Consider the following 22,978-nt stretch of genomic DNA (forward strand, 5'->3'; position numbering starts at 1 on the left):
GCCCCCAAGATACAGGAATATCCCATAAAATGAGGGTCACATAGTCACTCGAAAGTCACACATTTCTGGCCCGCGAGAGGCAGAAATACCACACATCTAGCCCGCACCCTGACCTGAAAAGGTTATGCAACCCTGCTTTAGACCTAGAGTGAAAGATTCGATTTACCGTTTTTTGTTATACTATTTTGTTCTCAAAACGTCGTGTATTTCTTTCCCACAAGAGAAAACGGGAACTTTGTTTCCACAACTGTATGTGCAGTACAAACGCTTGTGTTTGCGAAGTTCTTTTTTTCCCACTTGTATGGACAAATGCTCATACGTCGTCGGCCATGTTGGCTGCTTCGAACTCGTGTCCTTATTTATTTATCGTCTACATTCAAAAGAAAATCCAGTAAGTAAAAAAATACATTTGGCAAATTCTTTCAATGGATTTCAATGAAATATATTTCGGAAAGATGATTTGTTTCTCTTAACCCTTTAAGCGGCACAGCTGAAATCACTAAACCCCCTTCCAAATGTCATATATTTTTTAATGAAGTAGGCTTTTTTTTCTGATTTTAAGCAGGTGCAAACTAAGGTGTACACTAGGGATACGTAATTTTCGTGTTTACGAAAAAGATGCGGTGAATGCAAAATTCGCAAATTTTGTCGAAAAAAAAATACCGTAAATACGAAAATTTTATTTCTACTACTTATCCGCGGAATCTCGATAGTTGGTAGTGATTTTGCTTCGTACTAACGCTTTCCATATTATCATCTGGTAAAAAATCAATATTCTCTAGCATAAACTAGATCACCATGATTAATTATTTCGCAAAATATGCACCTGGTTCAGGTAACCTTGCTTCAGTTTTGAAAAAGAAGTTCTAACTCGTATAATTCGGATTCAGTCGCCTTTTATTTCTGAGTTCTATAAGAAAATTACTGAATTAATCGACAATTTGGGATGTTCAAACTATCTATTCGTGCAAGTTTTGTGAAGTAAGTAAGCTAGAAATCCGCTCTTGTGTTTCCGAGTCAAAGGAATTTTCGAAACAGAAGACAGAAGAATTTTGGCAACTGAAAATATGAGAGATGATATTGAAGAGCACAATATTATTCTAAACACAGCTGGTAGATAATCGTTCAAATAAATTGACTCCACACTTGATGAAACAAACGAGTGAAGCACATAGGTATTTTCGTTTACAATGGTTTGTCTATGCTCACAACATGGAGAAAACCAGGGCAGCACCGTATATTATGGCTAGTGATAAAATGAGAGGCTTTTAAGGAAGCGAAATATCTCGTCAATGCCGCTTAAATTGTTAACACTTATTGAAATGAATATTTCATAATACAAATAATCATATTCAAAAATTTAATCGCATTTTATGTTATGTTTCTCAGTGTTCCAGTAATTTTCTTCCCTTCAATCAGGAAATAAAACGATGATATATGAGGAAAGTAATGATCATTACCATGAAAACAAAGAAATCGTTCAGAAGGTAGGTGTGAGATTCGATCAGACTATTGAATCAGGTTTCAGGATGATCAGATCATGTGACCATTTCTAGTTATGCCAAAAACTCATCGAATTGATAACCGTTTGAGAGCCCGTAAGATGATCGGCAGGAGACTACTTTTGCTGGCCAAAGTGCTAGTCATCATATCGATCGGATGGAGTTTTATCGCGTACGAAAGGCTCATAAATCGAGATAAATCGTCCTCGAATAATGTTGAAGATGACACGGTGGATACGACTACGATTTCCACCACTGATTCCCCACCATTGGACAGATATGGAGCTGAATACCTCTACGATGTGTTTGTCACCTCACAAGCGTCCAATATTATGGAGCAAAAATATACTGCGTTTTCCACAGAGGCACTCGTGACTGGAACGCCGCCGGGAATGGACGATGAAGACGAAGACTACTTTTATTACAAGGAATACGTTCCTGATCCGAATTCCGAGGGTCCTGGTGAAATGGGTCTACCCGTCTTTCTGACGAACCTGACAAAGAAGCAGCTAGATTTAGTCGAGCAAGGATGGAATCTCAACGAGTACAACCAGTACGTCAGCGACATGATTTCCGTTCACAGGAGTCTTCCCGACTACAGACACGAGCAGTAAGTTTTCATTATCACTAAACAAATCTTTTATTTTCTTCATTTTGGCATCAAGCCAATTAACTTCCCAAGTAGTCGCCTGACGTGAAAATTTGATCATTTTTTCTGAATGATGCTTTGTCCCGGCGAAGACAAGATGACTTTTCTTTCCGAGTTCACCTCGACATATTATCCTGAAAATATCTGTTTCCTTGATATCTTGGTCTGAGAGAGAAAAGCCGTCTATCTCTCTACCGTCCCATCAGGGGAACATTTGCTTAAGTTAAGAGGGGCCACTAACTTAACCATCTACTTCAGCGCCTCTGTGAGTGAAATAAGGAAGGCACTGTCGTGTCTCCAGAGGTGTTGATGGTGCCCCAGTGGCACAGTGGTAAGATGTTCGTCTTCCACTATGAAAGTTGCCTTCAAGGTCCGCGGGTTCAAAAATCCGGCGAAAGAGAACATCATATATAGTCTAGTTCTTCACCTACCGACCCTGGGGCGACCACCGATAGATGGTGCCTTCATTTCCCACCCGTCTCCACTGGTTGGAAATTGCCGTACGGCGATATATGACCGGAGTTGGTGTGCGGTAGAGTAGTAGTAGTGGTGTATATGGTAGCATGCTTTCCCAGTATGCAAGAGGACCTGGGTTCGTGTCCCGGCGGAGACGAGATGGCTTAGCAATGTAGTTTATTTTTTAGGGGAAAATGGCAATCTTTTTCCTTTGTTGTTGTGCATCATATCAATTAAAAGCGAACTCAATTCAGGCTTCATATACTGTGTACATGGAAAATAACATACTTCTTTTTCTTACTTTTTTGTCACAAATATAAAATTTTTCAGTTGCCCGAACTGGACTCGGGCATCACTGTCAAGGTGTTGATCACCATAAACAATGAAGGTCATGAAATTGCATAAATGATCGATAAATGGCGTAAATCAGAGGTGCACAGCCTTTTCAGTGCGCGAGTAAGATATGCGGTATTTCTGCCGTTCGCGGACCAGAAACTTGTACATCAGTGTTTCCCAGTTGGCAATATCGCCCCCTGGTGGGAGATGGAATGGTCCAGGGGGTGGGGCGATAAAAGCAACGGATTTAACATAGGATCGTATGGGTTCACTGGAGTTTTGGAGCGATGAGAGAAAAAAAAATTTCAGCGATTTTAACTACAGCTGGGGATTTTGCTGACTTATGTCAACGTTTTTAAAGACAATTGGCGACGTCCCGCATTTGACAGCAATCCAGTCATTTCAATGTTTTTGCCGTCGAATTTTTGTTCACAGCGATTTGTAGCGCAAACTTTTATTTTCTCCCTTCATCCATTTTTTCCGTAATTAGTAAATTTGTTGTAAATTGCATTTTTGGGCTGCAAATTAGTGATACCCCGTATTCATTATCGCAATTTCCCGCTTTTTCCTTGACGAGGTATAATGAACTTAAGTATGAAGGTACGATTTTTTTTTGGGAATCCATATATGGGTAATTACACTATAATATCAATTACAATTGATTAATTTTCCATCCAGTTGGAATTGAATTATCAATTCTGCCAGCGGACTCACTACGTCATTGTCGCGGACCACCTCTGGTCCGTGCACCATAGGTTGAGAAACGCTGTATTATAATATTATTATGACTCCCTATCACGAGTCATAATAGTCAAATAAATACACTGTATATTCATCTCACGTATTTGTCAAACATCGACTTTTTTTTTTTTTGCTGAATTACATTTTGTGACTAGCAGAATCCATCATTTTCCGCGACTGGCAATTTTTCTCGCAATTTTACCATTAGTTGACAACTTCACTTGCCTTTGACAATTTTTTCGGCTGTACAAGGCAACTCATTCTGGTTGGCAACTTTTCTTGCCTTTGACAATTTTGTAGGCGGACAATTGCAACTTCCCTTGGGTTGGCAACTTTTATTGCCTTTGACAATTGCAACTTCACTTCGGTTGGTAATTTTTCTTGCCTTTGACAATTTTTTCGGCGAACAATTGCAACTACACTTAGGTTGACTTTTTTTTTTTGGAGATATTCTGCATCATTTTTATAAAAAAATATATCCGTCCTATAGATACTTATCGTGTTGTTTGTGTATTATTTTTATATCGGAACTTTCGAACCGCGGTTGTAGATCATGTTTAATACCGAAGTTCAGAGGATCTGTGATATGAAATTCAATGATTGGAAAAGATGCAATGGATTCTTTGAGACATATTTTGAACTAAAAGAAAAACAAATTTTAAAATCCCCCTTTCTTTTTGCAAATTATACATAACCTGCAAATAATTATTTGCGCTATTTTTAATTATTCAAGGAGAAAAAAATGAAAGAAGACACGAACAGCTTTACAGCTTCAGAAACAATGGAAATAAAGTGATACATCACTGCTAGTGAACTGGTGTTATAATAACACGGTATGAGTGTTGCTGTGATAGCGTGTTCAGTAAAAGCGTCAAGTCAGGAAGGCTAAGTATTTGGAGTGAGGGTTGGCGAATTCCCAACAGTGGAGCTCTTCATCAATTTTTTTTTTCCTCGAATGGCATCTATCTTCCAACAGTTGAAGTATTTGCATATATTTCCTTTTTTCTTTTTTCCTTTCTTGGCGTCCAATTGACGTTCTCAAAGGGGACATGATGACCATTTTTATCAACTCAATTGCGAGACAAATTATGACTTACCAGAAACATTTTTATTGACGTCAGGTGACATGTTTGGTTCTTCCAAATTGATTACTTAAACTAAGAAATTCAAGACGTTTTACGTATGATATACACAAACTTTGCACTAAAGTTACTGATAAGAAAATATGAATGAGCTAGACAGATGAAATAATGAAACAGGTATGCAAATTTAATCGCCATTTTTCTACAGGTGTCTCGTCAAGTACCCGATTCGAAAACTACCGAAGGCCAGCATCATAATTTGCTTCCACAACGAGGCCTGGAGCGTTCTCTTGAGGACACTGCACAGTATCCTAGATAGATCACCGGACATTTTGATACAGGAAATAATCCTGATCGACGACTTTTCAACATCACGTAGGATTTTTTTTTTTTTTTTTCTCACTCGCTTCAATGCTTTCATCCGAATTTATCTACAGAATTTATTCAATATTTTTTGCTCGAATTTCTGACTTGTGAGAATGTAATGGCGATGAAAATTCTTCAGTGTAGACGAGTAGCAAATTTATTCGATTTGTTTCAAAGATTAACGTTTGTTATATAATATTTAATACACATCTATAATATTTCTTCAGACTATTTATCTAAATGAGACTCTGCTTAACCCTTTAAGCGGTTTTTAAAATTTTCCTGCTCCGCATCTCATAACTGCCACAGTGGAAAGCACGACTAGAAATTGCCACCTATTTTCAAGATTATTTTTTTTTTCGATTGCCTGAGCTGATAAATGCTTTTCTCCCATTACAAAATAATAAAAACAAGAAAGAGGGGAAAAAAAACCTACCGTTTTCTGTTATTTATGCTGTACGCTTAATCGTAACTACCTCGAAGGGAAAGGAAAAATATCATCTCTCTCTCTCTCTCCCCCCCCCTTCTGTCATCAGACTTTGAGCAAAAGCTGACTCCACCCACTGGTAATTGACTGACAGGAGGGGGAGAGGGGAAGTAAACATATTATCAGGAGAAGAAAACTTATACCGGTATGTAGGCTCGGGTTTTACGTTTAGAGAGAGTTTTAATAACGAGATATTCCGGGATTTCCGAAATAAAACAGATCAAGTTAGATAAGATATCTCGGGATTTCCACTGTATGGGTTCAGCTATATTAAACTATATAAAAAAATTGTTGAGAAATCACGTGGTTCTTACTAAAAGTTTTTGTGCTGAATTACTTCGAAAACGAATTCGTTTCTTAGAATGAGAAAGCTTAGAAACACTACTACTACTACTAAACCATACAATACCACCTCATACACATTCCATCTGAACGACACGTTTCTTTCTAACGAATTGGTGCATGCTTAGAAACACTGTTTAAAATTGCGTAGGAACCAATGCCGATCTTTATATAGGAGATTTTGATTTCTGAATTGATTCTGGGGTGCTCAGACAGGTGCTACAAAATATCGTGGGTGATCGAGCACCCACTGCACTACCATTTCCGATGCCACTGAGCCAGTTAAAGAGGAAATGATAAATAATCTCTAGTAAGTCAAAATATGGATGAAGAAATATACATAGATAATAACTCGTGTTTTGAACAGCATATGACTGTTGGAATTTTGATTCTTTGGCAGGTCATTTAAACAACAGTCTCGAGAGTTATGTGTCACAATTTCCTAAAGTGAAACACATCAGAACAGGAAAGAGAGAAGGTCTCATTAGATCTCGTCTAATTGGAACGTCTGTGGCAAAGGGTCCGGTTCTAATTTTCCTGGATTCGCATTGCGAATGCACCGAAGGTAAGAGTTTCCACCCTTCTCAAAACTTTTACGGAAAAAAATTGCTACGAGACTATGCAAATTTATATGCCAGTGTTTCTCAAAGTGTGCGTCGTTGTTTGAAGTGGTGCCTTTATATGCAAAAGTATCTACTAAACTATTCTGGGGAGCCGCAGTAAACCATGAATTTGGCAAGGAAGAGCGGATGATAAAAGTTTGAGAACCACTGCTATAGAACCCTAACATTATTAACTGAACACCTATCGATTCCTTGAATTCCCTCATAAGTTTTTCTGGATATAGTTTGTGCCTCTGCTAATTCCAGGGCCATCTTAACGCATGGGCCCACCCGGGAACGGCCCGAGTACCTCATAATACTGATATTCGGTAATATGATTTGCAACAGTAGTATAAGAAGCGGGTGCTTCAAGCTAGGCAGGGAACCTCCAGAGGATTCAGGACGATGTGTCGGAAGTTCATTGGATATTGTCCCGTAGAAAATTTTCCCATATTATTCGGCTCTTGGTAGGGAGATCGTTTCTATCGTCCCTCCTCTGGATTCGAGTGAAGGTAGACAACTCCAGCTGAGAGTGAGCAGACATCTTCAACTGCTAATAAAGGCATCTTCAGCTGTGAATGAAACCGAGGCAGATATCTTCAGCTACGAATGGAGCGGAAGCACACACCTTCAGTTATTGTGTAAATTAAGTACATCATCCCATATTTTACGGACAGACAAATTTCCCCAGCATTATTCCGCTGTTTGGAGGGACTATCTCAACCATCGCCCCCTCCCCATTTCCAGGATCCACGCTTGCCCAGAATGTCACTTTTACCGGATTTTTTTTGAGTTTTTTTGTTTCCATTTTTGTGGTATTTTTCCAAAAAATCCTCAGATTTACTCAGCTCTACTATAAAAGTACAGTAATAGTTACTATAAAAATTATATAAAAGTTAATTTATAAAACGTGAAAAATGCAACCAATAAGGTTATCTATTGCATTTTCTCGAATGTATCCGTTCACCTTATTGTGGTTTTTTTGCATTTTTCCAGTTTTATAAATGAACTTTTATGAAAATTTTATAGTGTAACCCCGGCCTTAGACATTCTTGGATCAAACAATTTAGCGATAAAATTAGAGTCTATTTTTCCCCAATGACCTCAAAATTGATTCCTCTCAGGTAGAAATATCGATTATTGTTCAGTTTTTATCCATCCTATCTACATAGAAACATTTTCAGAATTCATAGATGTCGTGGATTCTTTTTGATATGTTTTGTTGTTTTTAGTATCTAAAGTAAGCTGGATGTCTCTCCAAGGATTATGATCATTAACTCTGTATATCCTATTCAATGTCTTGAAAAAATCTACTTCGGTTATAATAGTACGATTCTGCAGTGCCTTGAATATCTTTATAATCGAGTTTGACTGCATACCGAAACATTGATACAAAGGAACTTGTATCAATTCTTGGGCGTTTTAGCATTGTAGGATACTTAGACTTCTAATTAGACGATATGAATTGGTGTATAGGGATCTTCAGCGCATGGCCCGCTAGCCACATATGGTCCATGTTGCCTGCCGGTAAAAAAAGCTTACATAGCTATAGGATTCATAGAAATGCTAAAGAAAAACCTCAATGAAGAAATGTATTCCAGAATTAGTGAAAAAGTATTTACGATGTATATATAATTTCAAAACTAATTTTAGAAAACATTTCAGGAATAATGAGACAGAGACAACTTCAGAAGTGAGTAGAAAGGAAATAGTTTCAGAATTAATGAGAAACAACTCCAGAGAACTAACGAAAAATAATTTCAGAACAACGAGAAATAATTTCATAAATATTGAAATACATAATTTTAGTATCAATGAGGGAAATGACCAGAATTATATTGAAGATTTGTATTTGATGAAAAATAATTCTTGGATTTACAGAACAATTTGAACAGAAATTATGAAAATTCATATTTAATGGGAAAATATTCAGAATTAATGAAAATTCATATTTAATGGGAAAATTATTTCAGAATCTCACTCCACGGAAACTCATATTTAATGAAAAAAATTTCAGAAATAATGAAAATTAATATGTGATCAAAAAATGAGTTCGTAATAAATAAAATTCACACTTAATGGAAAAAACAAATCTCAGGAAAAAAAAATTCTCAAATAATGAAGGGCCCGCTGTTTGATTCGAATCCCTGAGCCTAATTGTGTGCACCTGTTGAGACGCGATTGTGTGAATCTAGATACCACATTATGACCCTACGTTTTTTTGGCCGTAATTTTTTATTAATATATATATATATATATATATTTTTTTTTTCAGCCGTAATGTCGGAAAGGTAGAAGATTCCCCTCTCCAATCCAAAATAAATACATGAATGGAGTTTCTATTGAATTGTCATTTAAAATTTTTAACAGAATATTACATTATTAATATAAGATCATTCGTTTTTTTAGGTTGGTTGGAACCGCTTTTGTATCGTATCTACCAAAACAAGACCCACGTCGTGAGCCCAGTGATCGATGAAATCAACGACGATACGTTTGAATATCGAGCCCGCGACAAAAACAAAATCACGATTGGAGGATTCAGCTGGGATCTGACTTTCCACTTCCTCACATTCTCAAAAAATCCGCGTCGTGGAGGTAATATTTGGGATCCCGTGGAGTAAGTGCTTGTCTCATCGATTTCACGACTATTATTCAATGCCAGTAACACAATCAATTAACTGTACAATTCACATTTGTAAATTAAAAATGTGGTTTTTTTTTTAATTAACCCATTCGTGGTACTGTTCTGCAATCAATTAATCTACATCAGGGGCCTACCATCCCCCCATGGCATCTTCAACCTGTAAACAACCTGGAACAATAGCTTTCGACACTTGCTCTCGATTTCTTGCTCGTGAGTTCATCATCAGCAGTCCAGCCAGTGCAGTCTTAACGCATGGGAAGCGGGGTGTGTCTGGTCTTCAAAGGTCGAAGTCTTAACGCATGGGCACACCCGGGCACGGCCCTGGGGCCTCAAGTGAAGAAGGGACTCACAGAAGTATTATCGGGCTGATATTTTCTAAAATTTACCAGGCAAAGGATCCGGAAAAACTACTTGGCCCAGGAGCCCATGATGCTCTTAAGACGGCCCTGAGTCCAGCTATTACATCATATTCAAATTTTTTAGGTTGCAATAAATAATTCATTGTTCTAGTCATATTTTTGGCTTATCATGTCAGAGTTTTGAGTGCTGTTCTTATGCTGGCCGAAAATGGTGATCTTGACAAAAAAGTTGAAAGACCCTTGCTAGATCGGGGGGTTCTTAACCTCTTGTTGTCCCATGGATTCTTTGTGCCAATAAGCCGAAGTCCACTGACCACCAGGAAATGGACCCCAATGAAATGAATGTCGCGGGCTCATTTACAAGATAATATCCGGTATTTAGCAATGTGAACATTTCTCCAACGATATCAAGGGGTTGGGGGGGGAGGGGGGTTAATAGATTTCCTAGTTAATAATAGGGGTAATTTATTACAACGTCGTATCTTTGTAATGCTAACAACCACCGTTGCAATTTGGCATTGCGTGGAGCACACTCTGTTATATACCTTAACGGATTATGATCACTGTAGACCTGGATGGTGGAACCCAATATCCATGTCTCAAATTTCTTTAACGCCCAAATAACTGCATATGCCTGCCGTTCAATTGCTGCCTAGCGACTTTGAGTAGGGGTGAATTTCTGGCTTGCAAAAGTGATAGGCATAATAATCCCTATAAAATGCCGTCTCAACAACATCGCCTTCCCTTTGTAGTCTAGTGCGCTCACTCGGCAGTTGAATTTTCTTTCTTTCCTAAATTCATGTTCGCATCTGCCAGCTGTTGTAAACCTTCGTACTGATAGCGGAGAGTGACATCATCCTTGGAGGTTTCTGGATGTTTGTCCCTTTGCATTTTTTGTACAGCTTTTATGAGTTCTGTAAAGAAGCCGAATGCATAGGTACCTTCCTTAATCGTAAGGGCTTGTTATAATCCTATGCCGAGGTCACATAGGATCACATCAATTTTAATTGTAGAGTTTCTTTTCCCAAACACTCTGTAGTTTCTAATTTATTAGTTGTAATTATGACTTTTGACAATTGAGTTCGTACACGGACAACAAGTAGCTCAGCTAAGAGATGTGTTTTGGGTTTGACATGTGTACAGAATTTATTTATGTTGCGAAAGAAGAAAATAAATTTATTTCAAGACGTATAAATTTCGCGATTCCCCCCAGCTCAATCTACTTACCCCCCCCCCCCAGAGGGGTCGTGACTCACAAAACCAGTTTTCCGATCAAGTAATGAATGGAAATTGGTCAATCTATTTTATTACTGTAATTACATGACAGATTAAAATTTGGGTAAATTTGCTAAATTGATAGGCACAACTATAACTTCATTTTATCCTTTTCTGAATAACCTGTGGATTTATATATCCACATTTATATTTATATATTTGACAATTATTTACTGTGTACTAGGACACCCGTGATAGCAGGTGGGCTATTCGCCATTGACAAAGAGTTCTTCTTGCATCTTGGAGCATTCGACAGTGGTTTTGATATTTGGGGCGGAGAGAACTTCGAAATTTCATTTAAGGTTAGATTGTCAATTTTTATTTATTTTATTTTTTTTGGGTGGGGGGGAGGGTCTATGTTATACTACTGTGATGTACGCATTTCATTGAGGCTATATTAATGTAGACATGGATGTGCGGAGGTCGATTGGAAGTCGTTCCATGCTCACGTGTTGGACATGTATTTCGCCTAAGCAAGCCATACTCGTGGGAAGGTGAGAAGGATAAAGTTAAGAAAAGGAACTTCGTCAGGTTGGCCAAAGTTTGGATGGACGACTATGCGAAATATTTCTTGAAATTCCACGGAAACGAAGAGGTAAATATACAATCGCATTATCGTAATAAATTTCCTATCGTTAAGCACTTCATTGTAAACTGTTCTGGATTATTTAATGAGATTATTTAACTAAGGTCACTGATTTGAAAAATTTTTTGTGTGTACTACGTATGATAAAAATATCTCTGTAACCTATCGTAGAAAAATAGATATGTTTTTTAATAACTCTACACTATCTATGTTGTAGAAATATTCACATTTCACTGGCTTCCATGAAACAGTCTTGTGTCCAGGGCCGTCTTAACAGTATCACAGCCCCCCCCCCGGGAAAGTGATTTTTCCGTCCCCCTCTCTTACCTGGCTAGAAATACCTGCTACCCGATTAGCATGTCGAAAATTTGACCCGATCTTATTTCTATGGGTCTTTCTGCACTTGTGGTCCCCTGGCCGTGCCCGGATGGGCTCATGCATGAAGACGGCACTGCGTGTGTCCTATTCCATCAAAGGCTGTGTGCTTGAACTGAACTGACATAAGTCTCTACCCCCCCCCCCCCCATATCACAGATTTTGTCACTTTTTTCTAACTCTAAGAAATAAGCTGTTTGTTGCTAAATCTGCTTATTTAATATTTTCAGGCAGAATACGGCAATGTGACTAGTAGAATAAAACTCAGGGAGAAGCTGAATTGCGAAAGCTTCAAGTGGTATATGAATAATGTGTATCCCGATCTAGTCGATCCGAGTAATGCTATCGCTATGGGTGAGGTGAGCGCCAAGTATTTTTACTATTTCTAATTTCAATACCTCATTTTTATACATTTTCTTTGTCCTTGAAAAATCCCCATGCCAGAAAAAATTTGGCCTGCGAGTTGGCTCCTTTATAGATTTTTCCACTGTAGTTTGATCTTCTTTCATAGATACGCAACGTACAAAGCAATGGATCCGAGTACTTATGCTTGGATGCTGGAAGAAAACCTATTGGCGCTGAGTATTGTAAAAAGAAAAATTTGAATCAAGTAAATATTCGAACATTTTTAGAATTTTTTCCAAATTGTTTCTTTCTCCACTGTATTAGTGATTGCGTCGAAATGGCCGCAAATCCCAATCTCATTCCTTTATCGTATGGGAATAATCGTTTTCATTATGTTATTTGGTATAAATGATTATTTCAAATAATTATTCATATCAATGATTTACAGCATCACATTGATATAAAAACTATTTTTGAGCGAAATATACATTTTTTTATATAACTAACATTTCAATATTCCTGCAGTTTTGGACGTTGACAATAAGTGGTGAAATCCGTGGCCATTATATGTGTTTAGAATACCAAAAAGAGTTAAAACTGCGGACGTGCGGCAGGGATGTAGAAAAACAGCTTTGGTCATACGATTCTGTGGTAAGAGAATGAGAGAAATACATAGTATATCAAAACTTATTGCATTTCAATTTAATTGGCACTTTATATCATATTTATTTGACATAGAGTGACCATACATTTCATGAAAAACATTCCCGTATTGTCTTGCAATTTTGGCCATTTCGAATCTTTTGCAAAAAAATGGCCCGTTTTTTCACATATTTTCAATGAAGCCAAATTGAATTTTTATTCTTTAATTAATAAATCTTTAATTTATAAAATTCTTTAACAATTGAATAACTTAAATAAAGGACCGAAATTATATTCATAATGCATAAATTAAATTACAATGATTACGACTCTAATAAGAACATTATTCTCACATATTCGTCATGTTGAACGTTTTATTTCGTTGAATTTTCATTTTAATCCACTGAAATTTGCAATAATTTTTCATTTCCCGTCACTGGGGATTTTTCAGTTATTTTAGCAATAGTTGGCAACTTTGCTTACTTCTACCATCATTTTTGATAGTTGGCAATGCCCTATACTTTCCCGTATTCAAAAGATCAAAATATCCCGTGTTTTTCTCGGGAAAATAAATTCAGCCTGATATAGCAACATACGTTTCTACAATTTTAAAAAAATTGCATACGCAGCAGGAAACAAAAAACTTTATTTTTTTTACATAAAATTTAGTTTTTTTTTGTTCTTCTTCTTCCTCCTCCGATTATTCAAGGCATACGAATCATACAATAGTATCTATTTCAGTAGACTTTCAGAAATTCTTACTATACAGTTATCGATTATCATGCTCTCAGGTTTGAGAACTCCTATAATAATGCAAGGAAACGCAGTCGAACCCCGTTTTAACGAATACCATTACGGCGAAAATCTCGTTTCAACGAACACTTTTCCGATTCCCCAGCTAAGTTTACATAGGAACAATGCATAAACCTGAAATTCCTTTATAACGAAATCCTTCATAACGAAATTTCGTTGTGACGAAGTGATTTCTACTGTTTCGTGGAATTCGTTATAACGAGCTTCGACGGTAATATTTATGTTTGGTTTTTAATTCTTTCGAATTTGTAATAAATACATCTGAAATTTATTAAATTTTTTAATTTATTTTAATTAGTGTATTTGTGATTGGAATCGATTGATTCTTTTGGCTTCATATTTATTTATAAATTCTGATCTTTCGCAACATTTTATTTACGTACTTTTATTTTGCAGAACAATCTGATCAGAAATGACAAGAGTGGACTATGCTTACACATGCGTGCGGACATGCGTACAGTCGTATTGAGGACGTGCTCTTCCAATATTCTCAGGCAGAAATGGTTGTTTGAGAATTATGGTGCTTTCGAACTGGATTAATCTTCCTGAAGGACATCGATTGAACTGTGTAATCTTTTGCATTTCGGGAAATCGTGAAAGCTGCTTATAGTGTCGACGTATCGTATTCAAATATCGTATTATCGTAATATGATTATCATCAATATCGTATTCAGATCTAAACTCCTCTCTCAATGATTTCAAAGTATGTTAAAAGATATAAATAAATAAATATATATATATATATATATTTCATATATATATATATATATATATTTCATATATATATATATATATATATATATATTTTATAAATATATTAATAAATATATATATATATGTATGATTATATAATATATTATATAATCATACATAATTATCAAACTTAAAAAAAAAGAAAAAAGAGGGATATATGTACGTTAAATAATTATTCTTTATCGAATAATATTATATATATACAGTCAAACCTCGTTAGTGCGTCACCCGGTTAACACGTCACTCCGCTTACCCGATCACTTTTTGGAAGTCCCTATTATCTTCAGACAGGAAATGGCACAGCTACTCCGTTTAATGAGTCACTCCGCATATCAAGTCATATTTTTGCTCTCCCAAGAGTGACTCATTAACGAGGTTCAACTGTATATTCAGAGCGAATGTAAATAATGGGCATAAAATTGTAAATGAATAGAAAATCTCTCTAGGTGCCACCTATCATGGATAGAAAGCTAAAATGTTTTCTTGAACTAAACTAAACTCCATGACTAGAGTGGCCATACGTCCTATATTTACCGAGACTGTCTCGGTTTTTTGCTGTTTTTCTGGCTATTTCGACTTTTTGCAAAAATGTCCCGGTTTTTCAAGTATTTTCAACGAAGCCAACTTGACTTTTATTCTTCAAATCAACGATTAAAATTGTCTTCTCAATTCAGAAATTGTATTACAATAGTTACAACTACAAATAAAAATATTCATTTCCCATATTTTTCATGTTTTGTATTTTTTTTAATGCACTGCAATTTGAAGTGGCGCTTCATTTTTCTCGATTGGCGATTTTTCTATGATTTTAGCATGAGTTGGCAACTTTGCTTATTTTTGGTACCATTTTTAGCGATAATTGGCAATGTCCCGTATTTTCCCGTATTTCGAAGCCCAATTTCATGTGTTTTTCGTGGACAAATATGGTTAGCCTATATATGACCGCTTCTGGCCACGAATTAACTAAAGTGACTATATGACCAGCATTTTAGGTGGGGCCACAACAAAGGGAGGGGGTCTGGTGCCCCAGGTGTTGGACCAGGAAGGACACTGAGTATACTCTTTTTCCATTAAAAATTACGGAGAGCGCAAAAATCGATACTGATTCCCGGGCAACAAGATAAATTCCTGTTCATAGTTGCGGCCCTGATTTTAGGGGAAATTCCCGTATATTTTCATTCTACTGACTATTTTTTAATACGAAATTTCCGTTTCTTTTCAAAATGATAAGCTCGCTTGAGTTTTTATTCTTTGCAGAAATCGAAGATTATGTTCAGTTTAAAATATATTCTTCGTCGTGAAATATATTTTAATCCTCTGCGATTCGCTGTAGGCTTAGGCTGACAATATTTCCTTGAGAAAAATACGGGACATTGCCAATTATCGCCAAAAATTATGTCAAAAAATAAGTCACCAACTCATACTAATAAGATAAGTTTCCAATCGCGGAAAACAAGCACCACTAAAATTTCAGTGAATTAAAAAGAAAAAAAAAATCCCTTTTTTTTGAGATGAATATTCTTGTTTGTGTAGTCGTAATTATCGAAATGCAATTTCTGAGTTAGAAAAATAATTTTAATCGTTAATTTGAAGAATAGTCAAGTTGGCTTCGTTGAAAATACGTGAAAAACCGGGACATTTTTTAGAAAAACCTCGGGGCGGCCAAAAAAAACCGGGACTGTCCTAGGAAATACGGGCGTATAGTCACCCGATGTGTAGGCTGCTTTCCTTTTTTTTTTTCAGTAACAATACGGAAGATATCCCGTCTCGAAGAAATATGGTCAGCATAGCATTGACCCTACGTGTAGATCAGGGTCCTACCTACATAAGACGCCTTCATATGTATTAAGGAGTTCTATACCTACAGTGTGACCAGATTTTAGGGGGAAAATTCCACATTTTCGGTTGTACCGCCACTTTGTTAATACGAATAATCTGCCAACCCCCTCACCGGGACATTCGCGTATTTTCATGAAATTATTACATTTTTGTAAAAATGTCCTGTTTTTTCAACGAAGTCAACTGGAATTTTTATTTTTTTAATGAAATCAAAGATTATAACTTTCCGAACTCATAAATTATATTATGGCAATTACGACTGTGAATAAGAGTATTTTTTTCTTCTCACATATTTTTCCCGTTTTTAACGTTTTATTTCTTAGAATTTATTGTTATCCATTGCAATTTACAGTAGTTTCATTTACCGCCATTGGTAATTTCAGTAGTTAAAGCAATAATTGGAAACTTCGTTCTTTTTTTAGCATCATTTTTGGCGATAACTGGCAATGTCCCGTATTTTAGTCGAGAAATAGTTAGCTTTGTACTACCACAACGTGCCTACACACATCCGTGGTTTTCAAATTTTTTGCCTTCCGCAGCTCCCTTACCCATGACCCCACATACTAGATAGGGCTCCTAGGCTAAGATATTTGGCAGACCCTTCTATATTGAATTTACATCGATTAATTCAATATGTTCAATTAATTCAATATATAGATGTTTTTAAAAAAAACGAAAAATGATAACTGTCCCCAGGCCTGGAACTCTGTAAGCCCCCCCCCCCTTCCTTGTGGGGCCATGCCCAGCTCTCCAGAATAAGTCTAACAAAGAGCCTCTTCACGATATTAAATAGGCACACATTAAGGGTTTCCTTCCAAAAACTAAGTGGGAGTTGCAGATGCCGATGTTTTGATATATTGCAGCTATTTTGTCATGAGGATGGAACCAGTGTCACTTCATAACTGTCACACAACACAGACCACGCAGCGGTAAAACTAGTAACTGCAAATGAGTTACAAACACGTAAGAACACCACAGTTATACGAAATAAATATTCTCTGTTTTTATTATTTCTATTCACGCATTAAACAAAAGATTAGCCAGCATAAAAAGACTGAACATTTTTAAACTCGGAACATAGAGAGCACATTTCATAGAGTTGCCTCAGATGTGTAAAAATTAATTTTTCCAATTCTATAATGACCATGTTTGTTTTATTACAGTGAATATTGTACAGTGTTTGATTTGAATTTAAATCCATAGACTCATATCTTACATTCAATTCAACCCCACAAGATTACTAACAAAAAATTAGCCTGATAGGTCAGAGCTGTCTTAAGAGCATCGTGGGCCCTGGGCCAAGTGATTTTTTCTGAGGCCCTGCCTTGCAAACTCTAGAAAAATTCAATTACTTCTCATTTTTCTGATGCCTGTCTTCTCTTGGGGCCCGGGTAGGCCTATGCATTAAGACGACACTGTTATAGATTAAATATAAAAATTACTAATGACCTGAGTAGCTATGAAGTTGCATGTTGTAAATTGAAACCCAAATATGTGAGTTTGTTTTGAAAATAAACTTTTGGGGATCAGTTACAATTTCATAAGCAAAGGCATCTAAGCTGGTCTTTATATATGTACATATTTTTATGTCATAACAAATAAATTCTGTCAGTTCAAAAAAGCTTTTTAGATTATTTGAAAACTAAGGAAATAGTTTCAATTTTTTTTGTCACACCTAGAAATGATGGGAATTTGCAATATGATAACATGCAATTCATTAGTCAAATTTGTATTCCGGAAATATTCATCTACTTTATGTGCTTCTGTTATCTCTACAAAATACAAATTTTAGACAAAAAAACTTTTAGTTTAAATATCTTAGCTGTATGTTCTCCTTAACAATGGAATCTAAATTAAATGTTGAACTAAAAAACTTGATACATATTTGTGTAGGAATTTCCTTATTTTCTCAATGAGTACGAATAATGCATTAAATTCTAAGAAATGGGTAATTTTTTCATTAAACAATGGTGCATTAAATCAGTTGTTCCCAACAATCATGTACTCTAAGAGTTCAAATATAGAATTTTTCGCAAAAGCAGCAGATGCAAATGTCTATTTTTATTATTGAAAATTGCTACTTCCTTTAAAATGATATAGCAAAAATTTTTAGTCATTTAAATTTTTATGTAAAAAAGAAAAAACACTGCAGGCAATATATATTAAGCCACTGCATTGAATCATTTGTTTTTCTTTTTTCCTTGAAAAGAATAGATTGATAAATTGAACACTTCGGTGGGTTGAAGCGATATGTTTATCAGAATTGATGTGCACACTTATCATGTACTAACCATGGAGGTATTATGGGGTGGAGATCTATCTCTATACTGTGATGGAGATCTAGGTGGAGATATAAATACATATTCTACAAACCTTAACGAAAGGTCATGTGATGTCCTGCCTTTCGGCAAACCTCTTCTGTTTGTTTGTGCCAAATGGACCCTATCATTTCGGGAAAAAGAAAAACTTTCCACAGGCCAATGATGCTGTGTATACAGTTCTATCTGTAGTTGAGTATAATACGATTTCAAATCATGAAATACTCATACAAATGGAGAAGAAATCACAATATTATCCATTCTTATACACACATATAGTGTTTGGAGGAAATCGTTTTTTCTCCTGTGAACTTGCACTAGATACTAAAAATTTTCAAATGAGATCTTGGTAATATAGCCCAACTGTCTGCAACATTATTTGGCATTTGAAATTAATTATAAATTTAAAAGGGGAATCTGAAGTTCAGAAAAAATTCTCGTAGAAAAGCATTAGGCACTTGCAATGTTTGTGCCAAATGAAAAACGTGATAAATGCCAGGGAAAGGCACCCCGGAATCATTTGATCTCTGCCAGGTTGCCACACGCATCACCACTAGATAATAACTCCATGGTATTAACTTACATAAGACAAGCATTTAATATTTGGCTGAGCAGGTCAAGCTCCCCCCCCCCCCTCCCGACTCACCTCCTTCCTTCCACATGTCCTTATAACTAAATAAAAATTGGCGTATAACTAACCAACATGGTCACCAAAGAAATTCTCAAATCAGGCACAATTCAACAAAAAAAATTTGAAACACGGGAAACTTTAGACTTTTAACAATAATGAACTGATGACTGAACGCACCAATGAAACTTAAATTACATATAAAATGATTTAAATAAGAAATGCAAAAAAATAGATAAAAGCTGCAACAAACTGACAATCATATCTTGACATACAAACGACACACAGCACAGCACATCAACAAGTAAATAAGTCATAATTTTACAACATATAATCAACACACAAAAAAAAGGATGTAATTAAAACATTCTTTTTTTTCTAGTCCATGATGTATCCCAATAAACTAGAATAACACAATGAACTATAAAATGTTGTTAAAAATTATTCACAAATTTTTTTGCAAAAATGGTTCACAAAACGATTTTTTGAGGATACAAGTTCATGTTTTTATCAAAAACAATTAATTTCTGTATCGACATTTCTTTTCTTGTCCAGCAATTCATTAGATCATGGAAACATTACTTTTCCGACTGAGACAAAAATACAGAACTGAACTTAGTGACTATCACTCAAAAAACTGCTACATTTTACAACTGGGATTTATTATATGATTATAATATGTAAAATGAAAAAAAATTAGGCACAGAATTCTCACTAACCATACATGATTTACTTCCTTTTGGCAATTATAACAGAAACAACCAAAATAACTTCTGCAGATCATTGAAATCAATTTTATAACTCAGCTACTTGAAAACCAAATGTTTTTATACAACAGTATCACAAATTCGAAAGCAGTACACTCATATAGTACTTCACAATTAATAATTGTATTAAATAATATCAAAGTAACCACGTAAATTATTATTTTTGAAATGCATTCTCCCATGGAATTCCTATAATTGAAGGATCTGGCAAAATAACAGTCTATGTTACATTTTTGTGAAATCTGTTTTTTGACAAAACAACATTCCATATAGCTTTGTTACACGTTCTTCAAGCTAGTTCCTATAGGGACCAACTTATGGCATTGCTATGATACTCTAAAAAGCTGCAATACAGAATTCTAGAATTGGAACAACGGCCTATCTCCCCATTTTGTGATCATTTTTTTCTTCAGTTACCTTCCCAAATGGAATTGCAGTCTATGTTACTTTCAGGCAAAAAAAAAAAAAATTTAGCTGAATTTTCCTAATTCAGCTATGATTTTCATTACGTCTCCTATGAAGTTAAAAAAAAAACTGCATAGACCATTATTTGGCAGAACCCTTCATTTGTTACATTCTGCCTCAGTCATTGCAACTGAATCCAAATAAAAGTGCTCAATGGCTTATAATCAATTAAGTTACCAAGTCGGATAGAGATATCAGAACCATTAAAAATGTCAAATCTCTAGCATTTGCAGAATTGATCTTCATAAAATATTCATGTAGTATCATATTTGCCACCAACACCAGTCATTGTAAGCACAATATGACTAGGACCTATAGTAGGCATCTTCAACTTGTTGCTCACGAGCGTTACAGAACTTGCTGAAGCACCTAAGAATACTCAATATTTGCGACAATTTCTTATTTGTGATATGATTATTGATTGACATCTCATTCAAATTGAATGTAAGGATTAGTATTACACTGATTTGAGTTTGAGCATATGTCTGACCGGCATGGATCTATGGCAATGGACGGGAAAGGAAATTTATTAAATAGGTTATTAGGGTTATCCCATTTTTTTAAGGGACAGATGAATTTCCTCCTTTCTTGTTAAGTCCTTGGAGATTCACTCCTGATCTCAGAGTTGCCATATGGGATAAATGGTGCTTGCACACTAAAAAAACAAGATTGAAGACCCTTGGCCAGCAGTTTGAAGTCAATCACAAATGGCTATTCTAAAACCAAAATTTGTACTGAGACTAGTTTTATCAAGGCACCTGTAAAGGAGAAAAATAATTTTCCTCCATCTTTGAACAAAAATTTGATTTCTACCTCCAAGTGGCATCTAATCATTGAAAAAAAGAGCAAGACATAGGTGCCAGAACCTAGGGTGTAGTGAGGGGGAGACTTGGGGGTTTGGCCCCCCGAAATGTGAGAAAATGACCGAAAAAAGGCGAAAAGATGGCTAAATCCCCAAACGAAATTTCTAGCTGCGCCCCTGCTAGGAGCTGAGGCCATTTGAGCCCCCTTTCCCAATAATTTCTGAAAAACAATGCATTGTTTTTCACAAACAAACAACCCTGCCTCTCTTGCGTATGTGCTCGAGTCCTGTATATACAGGACGACAGGCAACATTTCGCCTCCCAATGTTTTCTTCATGTCTGCGCCTTTGGAGCAAAATATAGAATATTGATTGGCTATAGCAATTAACTGAAGTCACAATTTTATTCAAATAAGGTGGATGAGTCAGCTTTAGGTTTCAAAGAGCTCTAGGTTGAACTACAGATTGATTAATCAACTATCTTGAGGCCAAGTGGCTTAATGTATAAGTTACACAAAGGAAATTGTCACAAAAGGTTGTACTACAGTATGTAAAGAAATAACAAATACTGAATTAGTCGATTTATGCTAAAAAAGGTTACTTTCAGAATAATTACATAATCAGTAATTGCCTTATAGTTTTTCCAAAAAAAACATTAATAAAATTTGTAAAACTATTACAATTATAGAGTTAATGTTTTTCAGCTCATTGATTGGATTCATATTACCAGAAACTGATTACAACCAGATTCTCAGTATGTGAAAATATTGAAAAATACAACACTATTTGAAATTCCAACAGAAAAAAAAAACCCCTACTTATACTGCAAACCCTTATCAACCACAGGGTTGACTTGCATTTTCAAACACATTGCACATCCAATGCAACTTGTAGATCCTATCTCTACATTCTTTTGGATCAAAGTCTGAATCAAGCAGAGACACAGCATCCTCATGCTTTGAATAACATATTCTTTGTTCCTTCAGAATGTTTCTTTTTAACGCTTTATTCCATCCTTCCCAAAACTAGATTCATTTCCTTTACACACATATATATGATACACGGGCAATATATACATATAAACGGATATATATATTTATTCTTATACACAACACTTATATTTTTCACAAAATCTCAGTTCAACAACTGAAATAAACCTCTATACAACAACAACAACAATAACAACACAGCACCAAACACATAGCATGAATAGTTCTCAAGGGAAAAAAATGGCAGGAACGAGAATGATTTCTACATATTTACAGAAGCAAAGAACTGTGCACTTGTCAAAAAAAATCACTGTACAGTAGCGTCGTTTCTCACTTTACAGTCAATTGTAATAATAATTAAAAAAACCACAGCAACATGAGAGCTATACAAGTTTGATTGATCACAGTTGTTTTCATAAATATCTTTCTGTATAAATTCATATGTTGTTAAATTCCTTTTCTTTTTCACTAGTAGCTGCTGGCACATATCCGGGTTTCTTCCGTTTGAAGAAGCCAAACTGGAACCAAACAATTATAGATGTTAAATTATCATTAAAATTATTAAGAAGTAAAAACTGAGAGAATATCAAAAAAATTAGTAATATTGCAATCTTTACTACCAACAGAAATTAAAATTCCTATGTTTTGACATACAGTGGGTGTATATCTTCTGAGGAAAATAGTTAACAACCAATCCTATGACCTTCCTAACCTAGGGTTCCCATCAAGACTAGCCTGACACTTCTCCACAGGTTGTTAAACATGCAAAATGATAATACATCTGATCAATTCAGGTGCTAAGGTTGAAATGA

At 35.6% G+C, this 22,978-nt stretch overlaps 2 protein-coding genes across 3 annotated transcripts in view; one reads left to right on the forward strand and one right to left on the reverse strand.

Annotated features, from left to right (window-relative positions):
• Positions 1 to 255: 255 nt before the first annotated feature.
• Positions 256 to 14,318, forward strand: LOC149079089 (putative polypeptide N-acetylgalactosaminyltransferase 9). 2 transcript variants are annotated; one of them, XM_089241378.1, is made up of 11 exons: positions 256 to 391; positions 1,420 to 2,112; positions 4,975 to 5,141; positions 6,362 to 6,526; positions 8,973 to 9,183; positions 11,029 to 11,146; positions 11,251 to 11,439; positions 12,036 to 12,164; positions 12,317 to 12,415; positions 12,676 to 12,801; positions 14,002 to 14,318. In XM_089241378.1, the coding sequence occupies exons 2-11, from the start codon at positions 1,559 to 1,561 to the stop codon at positions 14,143 to 14,145; spliced, it is 1,902 nt and encodes a 633-aa protein (XP_089097504.1). In that variant the 5' UTR covers positions 256 to 391; positions 1,420 to 1,558; the 3' UTR covers positions 14,146 to 14,318. The 2 variants fall into 2 exon arrangements, with proteins under 2 accessions (XP_089097504.1, XP_089097505.1); XM_089241379.1 differs by having other exon boundaries at positions 307 to 391; positions 1,390 to 2,112.
• Positions 14,319 to 22,452: 8,134 nt separating this feature from the next.
• mew (multiple edematous wings) overlaps positions 22,453 to 22,978 on the reverse strand; it is a 158,254-nt gene continuing 157,728 nt past the window's right edge. Inside the window, exon 26 of the mRNA XM_089241380.1 lies at positions 22,453 to 22,684. Coding sequence (XP_089097506.1) covers positions 22,604 to 22,684 — 81 coding nt within the window. The 3' untranslated portion in view covers positions 22,453 to 22,603. The remainder of the gene's footprint in view (positions 22,685 to 22,978) is intronic.

This window comes from Pholcus phalangioides, unplaced genomic scaffold, assembly GCF_987345545.1.
Source record: "Pholcus phalangioides strain wild (caught in Gottingen) unplaced genomic scaffold, Ppha-v1.0 ptg000013l_1, whole genome shotgun sequence".
Taxonomy (NCBI): Eukaryota; Metazoa; Arthropoda; class Arachnida; order Araneae; family Pholcidae; genus Pholcus; species Pholcus phalangioides.